This window comes from Hyperolius riggenbachi, chromosome 1 (assembly GCF_040937935.1).
Source record: "Hyperolius riggenbachi isolate aHypRig1 chromosome 1, aHypRig1.pri, whole genome shotgun sequence".
In the NCBI taxonomy this organism is placed as follows: domain Eukaryota; kingdom Metazoa; phylum Chordata; class Amphibia; order Anura; family Hyperoliidae; genus Hyperolius; species Hyperolius riggenbachi.
The window spans coordinates 124,175,621-124,186,312 of record NC_090646.1 but is presented as its reverse complement, the minus strand read 5'-3'; the positions used below and the strand labels follow the sequence as shown (position 1 = coordinate 124,186,312).

The 10,692-nt window shown below is 44.7% G+C and overlaps 1 protein-coding gene across 1 annotated transcript; it reads left to right on the top strand.

Annotated features, from left to right (window-relative positions):
* The first annotated feature begins 1,175 nt into the window (after nucleotides 1–1,175).
* PHOX2B (paired like homeobox 2B) lies at nucleotides 1,176–4,180 on the top strand. Its single transcript, XM_068268139.1, has 3 exons — nucleotides 1,176–1,416; nucleotides 2,689–2,876; nucleotides 3,639–4,180. The coding sequence occupies exons 1-3, from the start codon at nucleotides 1,176–1,178 to the stop codon at nucleotides 4,089–4,091; spliced, it is 882 nt and encodes a 293-aa protein (XP_068124240.1). The 3' UTR covers nucleotides 4,092–4,180.
* The last annotated feature ends 6,512 nt before the right edge of the window (nucleotides 4,181–10,692 follow it).

Below are 10,692 nucleotides of genomic sequence, written 5' to 3'. Positions count from 1 at the left end.
TATCTTGTAACAATGTAACAAAGACACATTGCAAAGGCACATAATTACTTATATATAATTACAAACTCGTGGAATAGAGAACTAATGGCATGTATATGTTGCTACTGATAATAATAATAATAATTATTATTATTATTATTATTTTTATAATAATAACAATAATAATAATAATTATTCATAGCAAACATTATATCGTTAACCATATTATTATTATTATTATTATCATCATCATCATCACTCTAGAAATACCAATAATAACAAACATGGCGGAAACAATATAATCCAAGTATGAAAGTATAAGGTTGCATCCAGGATTGTGCTGATCAGGAATACTTCTGTAGGTTGTCTGTATGACACTTACACTTGAGACACAGGCTGGCCTTGGTCCACCTGCCAGGTGATGCTGCCGCCTATGTCACTCGTCAGAGCGCCTATAGCCAGATACGCGGGGTCCCCTGGCCATGGTGCTGAGCCGGCCGCACTGCATGTACCGCGGTACCATATGACAGCATGCACTGGTGGGACAGTCACCGTGACCCAGCTAATAAAGAGTCCTTATTCTGTCACATGGACCCTGCACCGGAGCAAGAGAAAAGAGTTAAAAACCAACAACAACAACAACAAGTCGGCGACTCAATTTATTGCCAAAGGTATATATGATGGGCTGAAATGGCTTAAAAGCTGGGGGGAAATTGGATCAGGGAGAATCGTCACCCAACTTTCATTATTTGCACAGAGTGTGATTGAATTAAAGGGCAGGGAGCTGGTTAGAAGGGAGGATGCAGGGCTCGCTACGTAATGGTGTGCTATTAAATTCTAATTAGAGATGCAGGAATCAATGATAGGGAGGTTGGACAGCTAGGTCCCCCCAGTGCCAGCCCAATAGACTGATGAGTTATTGTCATGTAAAAAGCGCCAGCAATAAGACCAACCGCTTTGCTATTGTCCAAGTGGAAAGAGCCAAGTTTATTATGAGCACTATATGCTCTAGAGACCTCAGGCAAGGCATCTCATAGGAGGCTTTTTCATAAAACTAGGCTCTGCTGCTAGCAAGGAGGCCAGTGCTGAGGCAGGCGTGGAAGAGATCACATCAGCAGCACACAGCCACCTCCTCCTGCAGCCAGCTTCTCTGTCACTTTCTTCCCCTCTTTGGTGGCAAATCCAGAGCCTTTTCAATGTATAAAATGGAATATTCTTACCTTAATTCCTCTGCCTACGAGTCCTGTATGGCTGGCATGGACACCTCCAGCCTGGCGTCAGCCTATGCAGACTTCAGCTCCTGCAGCCAAGCCAGTGGCTTCCAGTACAACCCCATCAGGACCACTTTTGGGGCCACCTCGGGCTGCCCGTCCCTCACCCCCGGATCCTGCAGCCTGGGTACTCTCAGGGACCACCAGAGCAGCCCCTATGCAGCAGGTAAGTGCTCTCTGCAGCTCTCCCCTTCCCAGCAAGAGGAGCAGCTCAGCCTTCTCCCCTTGTATATAGGAATCCTTGATTGCATTTGAAAATGGAAATGTGTTTAGTATTTACCAAACGAAATTTGCTTACACAAATGAAAGAATTTATCACGTTAGAAGCGATTGCAGGCGAGGCGTAATTCAGTTACAGGGTTACACTATCCTAGTCACACCCGAACCGCCAACAAAATTATCTTAAGCTGCCAAAATGATAGGCATAATTTATTTACTCCGGGATGAGACGTAAAGCTTAGCAAATAATTAAATAACCCGAGAGAAAAACTCATCATCGCGCAGGCACTGTCCTAAAATGCAGGGACTTCACTGGCCACTGACTACAGTGCCAGTGCTGCACCAACCAACACTGCCCTGCCTGCCTGCTGCTGGGAGCCGCCTGCCTGATACTACTGCACTTGCCTGGGACTGTGCACCTGCATGGAGGTGTCCTACTACTGTCACACCTAGCAGCCAACATCACAGGGCATGCCGGGCCAATACACTGATAACACTATAGCATGTAACATAGATAGAGATGTCCTGCTATTGTCACACCTAGCAGCCACCATCACAGAGCATGCCGGGCCAATACACTGATACACTATAGGATGCAGCTCCGGCTTCACTCATCCTAGTGACTGTACATAGATAGATAGATAGATAGATAGATAGATAGATAGATAGATAGATAGATAGATAGATAGATAGATAGAATAACAATTAATAAATTAAAAAATAATATTTTTGTTACTGTATTGTTATTAAAATACAAGGCCTTTTGCCATACCATTTTAGTCCACACTGTATTATTATTATTATTATTATTATTATTATACATTTAATTTGATTCACTTTTTTAAGTTTCTTGGAAAGACTTACAGTTCCATAAACTGCTAATTTGTATTATTATTTCTTTATTATTCTTTTTACTTTTTTTTCTTCTTCTATTTGTTTAGTGTTGCAAATGAATTCAATAAATATTTCATGTCTACTAGGTGCATTTTGCTTTTTTCCTCTCCTCTGTCTGAATTATTTTGATCAGACAAGCTGAGTATGACTTCTTGCACACATTTTTTTTTGAGGGGTGGAGGGTTGTTTTTGTTTGTTTCCGTTTTGTTTTTCCTCCATGAATTGTGAATGACTTTAGGACGGTTTGTGTTGTTTGCTGTTAGAGTGAGTTGTTGTGTACTGGTGGTATAGTTAGTGACCGGTTGTGGCCTCTCTTGTCTTGCAGTGCCCTATAAGCTGTTCACAGACCACGGGGGCCTGAATGAGAAGCGGAAGCAGAGGCGGATTAGGACTACCTTCACCAGCGCACAGCTGAAGGAGCTAGAGAGGGTGTTTGCTGAGACCCATTACCCGGATATCTACACCCGAGAGGAGCTGGCCCTGAAGATAGACCTGACCGAGGCCAGAGTGCAGGTATACACACACTGCATTACACGCACTGCATTGTATCATACAGACACACTGGATACAGAATTACCCATCACACTGACAATGGTGTGATAGATAGATAGATAGATAGATAGATAGATAGATAGATAGATAGATAGATAGATAGATAAATAGATAGATGATATAGATATAAATATACTGTATACTCAATTTAATTTACTCTGATCTTGAAAAGCCGCCTGATCAGTGAAAGGAGGAGAGTGGATGCCATCGGTGACTTCCTATAACACTACCCTCTTATCTGGCCTTTTTGCGGCTGGTTCCTTTATGTATTACAGCATGACGTAACGACCCAGAACAGATATGCAGATCAGTTACTATGGCAACCACTGCTGCATTTCAGGGAGATACATATGGCAGCCTCCATAGTTCTCCCAGTTCAGGTGCATTTTAAGCAGTCGGGATCATTTCAGGGCAGGCACCAGGGAGAAATAATGTGTGGGAGCTCAGGAGATCTCACCAGCCATTTGTGGTCCAAGGAAAACAGTAGGAAGCGATTTGAGTAAATAACTACTAAAAGGGTAGATGCGGCCAATCTGAACAGAGAAGGCAGATGTATGAGTTATAGAGAGCATTGTCTTGTGTCTTTATAGAGATGTGTAGCTAATATTTGGCTTTCTCTTCTTTTCTCCCACCTACCTTCCTCTCCTCCATCCTTGTTACCCCCTCTTACTCCTATCCTTACTCTTACACCCCCCATCATTCCCTTCCCATCCTCTCCCCCAGGTCTGGTTCCAGAACCGCAGGGCCAAGTTCCGGAAACAGGAGAGGGCAGCTGCTGCCGCGGCAGCCGCCGCCAAGAATGGCTCCGCGGGGAAGAAGTCCGACTCCTCCCGGGAGGATGACAGCAAAGAGTCCAAAATCACGGACCCTGACAGCACCGGGGGCCCTGGCAACAACCCCATCCCTACTCCTAGCTGTGGCGGTGGACCCAGCCCTACAGGCTCACAGGGTGGCGGGGGTCCCCAGGACCAAGGCAAAGGAGTTGTCCAAGGTGTTGGAGGCCTGGCATCAGCAGCGGGGGTCGGGGGCCCTGGAGTGGCACAGGGCTGGGCCACCGGGCCAGGGGGCACCATCACCTCCATCCCTGACTCATTAGGAGGCCCGTTTGCCAGCGTCTTATCCTCCCTGCAGAGACCCAGCAGTACCAAAGCCACTCTAGTGAAGAGCATGTTCTGAACTGGCCCACCATGGGCATCAGTCTGCTGCCTGTACTCACTACAACCAAGGACAGCTCAGCAGCCAGCCCTGAAGGTGGCACCAGTCCTGGCAGCTGCTGGATGAGCCTTGTGGCTTCAGGGAATGGATGCTGATGAGTGCAGACTCCAGTACCAAGTAGCACTGACTGCTGATGGGGCCACCCACCCACCCACCTGCCGGGTGTGGCCAGGATGCCATGATGAGACTGAGCGCCCTACAGACTCTGCCACCGACTCATTGTATGTGTACAGCCGGCCCAGGGCAGTGCAGGGGTTACACAAACGTCTCCCTGGTTTGCCACATTGCCACCCTCCCCCCCAGTAATAATATATTTATTTGTCTCCAAGAAGCTATAAAAGTCCTCATTTGCACTGTGTTGCGGGGCCTGTTTGTCTTCTGCAGGATTTACACCTCTGTTCTGGGTGGAATAATAATCTATTTATTGTTACTATTATTTCGATTTTTTTTCTTTGCTTTTATTTTAATTTTATTTTTTTTAACTATTATTTAAAGGCACAAACAATTCTAGCGATTAGTTGTGTGTTGAAGGTATGCTTTCCCCCTCTTCCGTGTCTTCCCCCCGCAGTGTTATTATGTGACAGTTTCTGGTGTTATCTGAGTACACATTTGTCTGCAGTTGTTGGAGTGAATTCTGTGTTCTGTGTCTGGACAGTCCCTCTCCTCTTTGTTAGATTTTCACCACAAGCGCATTGGATTCCACAACAGCCTCTGTTCTTCCCGAGATGCATGTCGGCCTTTATTTTCCGGCCGGGACACCGTGACAGTAACTTCTATGTACTTCATATGGATGCCTCTGTAGGAGAAAGGGAACTATTTCTACCTGTGCATTTTGTTTTCCAAGAAAAGTGTGCCATTTATTGATTGTTAATAAAAAACGCAAAAATAACGGTTTCCTATCTATCAATCGGTGGTATAATGTTTGGTACACAGTATGCAAGTTTCCTTCAGATTGACATGTCAAATCGATCATTTCCGACAGGTCCAATCTGATTTCCGATCGTTTCTGATCAATTTCCGATCGTTTCAAAATCCATCGGAAATCAGATAGGACCTGTCAGAAATTACTTTCGTTTATGCCTGGAACACACCATGCAATTTCCCATCAGATTTTAGGTCAAATCAATAATATCCGACAGGTCCGATCTGATTTCCGATCGTTTTCTGATCAATTTCTGATCCTTTCAATACAGTTATATATGGTTGAACTCGATGGACGTAAGTCTTTTTTCAACCCAAATCACTATGGAACTATGATCGGAAATCAGATTGGACCTGTCAGAAATTACTTTCTTTTATGCCTGGTACACACCATGCAATTTCCCATCAGATTTTAGGTCAAATCAATAATATCCGACAGGTCCGATCTGATTTGCGATCATTTTTCTTAACGATTTTCTGATCTCTTTTATACAAAATCGATCAGAAATCAGACTGATTAGAAATTACTTTCATGCTGGGACCACAGGATGCAACTAATCGATTATTTCAGACAGGTCCAATCTGATTTGTAAACGTTTTTCTGATCAATTTTGTATAGAAGTAATCTGAAAATTGATTAGAAAAATGATCGGAAATAAGAATGGACCTGTTAGATGTAATCGATTTGACCCGTCCATCGGACGGGAAATTTCTTCTTCATTATTCTTCACAATTTTGTAGCCATTTTCCTGAAGTCAGTTATAACTTTTGTCAATGGACTGAAAATTCTGCTTTCCATTTGTCCACCATGGCAACAGTCCTGGTGAGCAGAATGTTCCCAGATTCTCCTCTTTCAGAGTGAGTGATTCCTATGAAGAGCAGGAAGGATTTGTCTTCCTTTCCTTGGAAAACAAAAGTATTTGCAACAATTCAGGTTGGAGACTAGTGAGCCCCGAGATGTCTCCCAGTGCATCATCACTGCTGAATATGCAAATCACCCATTGTTGTCCCTGTGAGCTAAACACACCTCCAGATCCGAAACAGTCTGTATGCATGTTGGATTAGTGTGGCTCTGTAATATTAATAAGCTGACACATCATTGCATTCCAGCGGAACTGGAGGTGTGTTTAGCTTACAGGGACAACAATGGATGATTTGCATAGTTCAGCAGTGATGCACTGGGAGACATCTCGGAGCTCACTCCAACCTGAATTGTTGCAAATACTTTCTTTTTTTGAGAAAACAAACTTTTGTTTTCCATAGCATTTTAGTAAGGGGGCTTTTTGGTCCATTGTCGCCCCTTACACACTCCAATGAGTTCTGGTTCACCATGAGCTTGCTGGGTAGTCTGCAATTCTTCCTTTCCTTACAAAACTGGGACTGATGGTGTGATGAGGACAGCATGCTGCCACACTCATTTACATTCTCTGGCAGCCGTAGGAGATGGTAAGGAAATAGAAATAATTTCAGCTTGCATGCAATATGTGTGTAGCTTGGAATTGTGCCAGTCAAAGTTGTCTGAAAGGTCTGGAACCTTCTACAAGTCGCAAATCATTATCACAATGGTTAGCGTTTTGTACTCCATTTCATGAGCGTTTTCCATCAATTTTGTTAGCAATTTTTTAAAAGTGTAAGCTTTTTGCCAGCGATTGTGATTAGCAATTTTAATTCTGATTGGTCATTTTGAAAGTATAATTTTTTTTTTTTTTACCATTTGCAGTAATTCAAAATCACACACAAATCGCTATGTGTAGCCATTCATTAGCAATTTGCCAGCACTTCAATACCTTACTTTGGAGCGCAAACACTCCTAAATTGCTGCATGTCCTGCGATTTTGATAATAGTAATTGCTACTGTGAAATTTGTCCCATCCACTTACATTGGCAAAGTGTTTAGAGAAATCGCCAGTTATTTAAAGTGATCCCTAAATGCTCAAAAAAGTGCTCTAGTGGGTTCCAGCCCAAAGTGCTTTTTATTGCGCTAATCTAAACTACATACAATTTGCATAAACATTGCAAGCAAGGCAAATGATTTGCATCTCACTGTGCATCATTGGTTAGCACACATAGGGCTCGATTCACAAAGCTGTGATAACTGTTATCATGGTTGTGCTAGCGTTTTTGTGTGTGATATAACGTGCGTAACAATTTCAAATGCAAATGCAAATGCAAATTTGCGCACAAAATCACAAATTTTTGCATGCGAACGTGAATTTTTGTGCGAAAACGGCCGCGATTTCGCACGCAAATTTGCGTTGTGAATCAAGCCCATGGTTTGCATTTTGATCATTGCAGATATATTTTGACTTTTGTCATAAAGAAAATTACCACTCCTGGTCGAAAATAGATTGTGAGCCTCTGTGGCTTCAGGGCTTGTTCACACTATGAGCGTTTGTGATTTTAGAAATCGCTGTAAAAGCATTTGTGCAATGATTTTCCTATAAGGGGGTTCACATGCGAGCATTTTGATTGTATTAAAATTGTAAAAGCGAGACATTTTCCATTTTCTGAGAATTTTGGCTCAATGGAAGGTAAATTGCAAAGCGCTTGAAAAAGCGCTTCATTTCCGAGTATAAAGAGTTAACTTACTGATTGACGTCAAGAAGTGAAAAAAATCATTGCTGAGCAAAAGCGGTTAGAAAAGCGCACATAAAAGTGTTTTCTAAGCAAAAAGCACTGTAAAAATTACAGTATAAATCGCTCAGCACTTGCGATAGCGCTGGTAATTTATAATGTGAACAAGGCCTCAGTGTTTGGCAGTGTTGTATTGGTATAGGATGGTCAGTGAGCATTACAGAGATAGAAACAAAAGGAGATGATAAGACATTTGGGAAGAGAGGATGCCGATGGGAGCTGGAAGTGCAGGTTAGCATATATTAAGCCTTGCCAGCATTGGGATGAATAGAGCAATTGAACCCACACTGGCGCTGCAGCAGCAGCGTGTGAAGATCAGTCAAGTGTCTATTCTACTGTATGTGTCTGTCCTTCCATTACACAGTGTGCGGGGCTGCCTGCTTCCATTACACAGTGTGTGGGCTGCCTGCTTCCATTACACAGTGTGCGGGGCTGCCTGCTTTCATTACACAGTGTGCGGGCTGCCTGCTTTCATTACACAGTGTGCGGGCTGCCTGCTTTCATTACACAGTGTGGGGGCTGCCTGCTTCCATTACACAGTGTGCGGGCTGCCTGCTTCCATTACACAGTGTGCGGGCTGCCTGCTTCCATTACACAGTGTGGGGGCTGCCTGCTTCCATTACACAGTGTGGGGGCTGCCTGCTTTCATTACACAGTGTGGGGACTGCCTGCTTCCATTACACAGTGTGGGGACTGCCTGCTTCCATTACACAGTGTGGGGGCTGCCTGCTTTCATTACACAGTGTGCGAGCTGCCTGCTTCCATTACACAGTGTGGGGACTGCCTGCTTCCATTACACAGTGAGGGGATTGCCTGCTTCCATTACACAGTGTGTGGGCTGCCTGCTTCCATTACACAGTGTGCGGGCTGCCTGCTTCCATTACACAGTGTGCGGGCTGCCTGCTTCCATTACACAGTGTGCGGGCTCCCTGCTTCCATTACACAGTGTGCGGGCTGCCTGCTTCCATTACACAGTGTGCTGGGCTGCCTGCTTCCATTACACAGTGTGCGGGCTGCCTGCTTTAATTACACAGTGTGGGGATTGCCTGCTTCCATTACACAGTGGGTGGGCTGCCTACTTCCATTACACAGTGTGCGGGCTGCCTACTTCCATTACACAGTGTGGGGGCTGCCTGCTTCCATTACACAGTGTGCGGACTGCCTGCTTCCATTACACAGTGTGGGGATTGCCTGCTTCCATTACACAGTGTGGGGATTGCCTGCTTCCATTACACAGTGTGGGGATTGCCTGCTTCCATTACACAGTGTGGGGACTGCCTGCTTCCATTACACAGTGTGGGGATTGCCTGCTTCCATTACACAGTGTGGGGATTGCCTGCTTCCATTACACAGTGTGCGGGCTGCCTGCTTCCATTACACAGTGTGCGGACTGCCTGCTTCCATTACACAGTGTGGGGACTGCCTGCTTCCATTACACAGTGTGCGGAGCTGCCTGCTTTCATTACACAGTGTGCGGGCTGCCTGCTTCCATTACACAGTGTGCAGACTGCCTGCTTCCATTACACAGTGTGCGGGCTGCCTGCTTCCATTACAGTGTGCGGGCTGCCTGCTTCCATTACACAGTGTGGGGACTGCCTGCTTCCATTACACAGTGTGCGGAGCTGCCTGCTTCCATTACACAGTGTGGGGACTGCCTGCTTCCATTACACAGTGTGGGGACTGCCTGCTTCCATTACACAGTGTGCGGAGCTGCCTGCTTTCATTACACAGTGTGCGGGCTGCCTGCTTCCATTACACAGTGTGCAGACTGCCTGCTTCCATTACACAGTGTGCGGGCTGCCTGCTTCCATTACACAGTGTGGGGACTGCCTGCTTCCATTACACAGTGTGCGGAGCTGCCTGCTTCCATTACACAGTGTGCAGAGCTGCCTGCTTCCATTACACAGTGTGTGGGGCTGCCTGCTTCCATTACACAGTGTGTGGGGCTTTGTACTACCTACTGCAATTGACAGCAAAAGAGAAGAAAATTAATTTAGGGCTTTTTTTTTTTTTTTACAAATGTGCATATAATATGTATAAATTAATATTTGACAATTTTTCAAAATAATGCTCCTTTAACAATTTTGCAGCATTAATAAACGTTTAGCAGGGTGTAGTAACAACAACAACAAAAAGCTACATTCATTTATTATGTACTGTTGACGTCATGTAGCATAGCTTATGGTGCTGTTACTTAAATGTTAAGAAAAACAAAAGTTTGCTTTCTTAAAACAGAAAGAATTTGCGATAATTCAGGTTGGAGTGAGCTTGAGATGTCTCCCAGAGCAACACTGCTGAATATATGCAAATTAACCATTGTTACCCTTAGAAGCTAAACACACCTCCAGAACCGTTGAAATGCAATGATGTGTCAGCTTGTTAATTTGTACAGAGCCATAATAATCCAACATGCATACAGACTGTTTCGGATTGCTTGATCTTCATCAGTGCATGTCATGGATTAATTTGGCTCTATGCAAGATACAACGTTTCGTAAAATGACCATACATTTATAGGATGTGGTGTGAGGTGGGGGGTAAGTCCAGGAGGGAGAAATGCCTTATTGGCTGCCACGTGTCTCCTAACTCTGGGGTGAGGGGTCTAATTGTGGCTGAGGAATGGGGGCGGATCGAACTTCATGTTGTGTTCACCAGTGGACAGACGAACAGCCGATGATCACCAGCAAACGGTTCTGTCCACCACTATTCGGCAGGGCTATATTTGCTCCTCCTCTATCCAATCACAGTTGCTGGGACAGGTTTCTGCAGGGATACACTTGCTCCTCCTCTATCCTATCTTAGTTGCTGAGGTCTGGCCTGCCATAATTGATAGGCAGGTTTCCGCAGGGGTGTTCTTCCTCCTCTCTACTGTCATAATTATTGGGACAAGTTTGACAGAGGTGTTCTTGCTCCTCCCTCCTGCCATAATTGATGGGCATTGGGCAGGTTTTTGCAGGGGTGTTCATATTCCTTTCTCGTGCCATAATTGATGGGCAGGTTTCCACAAG

Excerpts from the sequence above, each read along its gene's own strand:
- PHOX2B (XM_068268139.1), top strand. The coding sequence starts at position 1,176 with ATGTATAAAATGGAATATTCTTACCTTAATTCCTCTGCCTACGAGTCC. Across the intron at positions 1,417-2,688 it reads GAGCAGCCCCTATGCAGCAG|TGCCCTATAAGCTGTTCACA; the intron begins GTAAGTGCTCTC and ends CTTGTCTTGCAG. Across the intron at positions 2,877-3,638 it reads TGACCGAGGCCAGAGTGCAG|GTCTGGTTCCAGAACCGCAG; the intron begins GTATACACACAC and ends CCTCTCCCCCAG.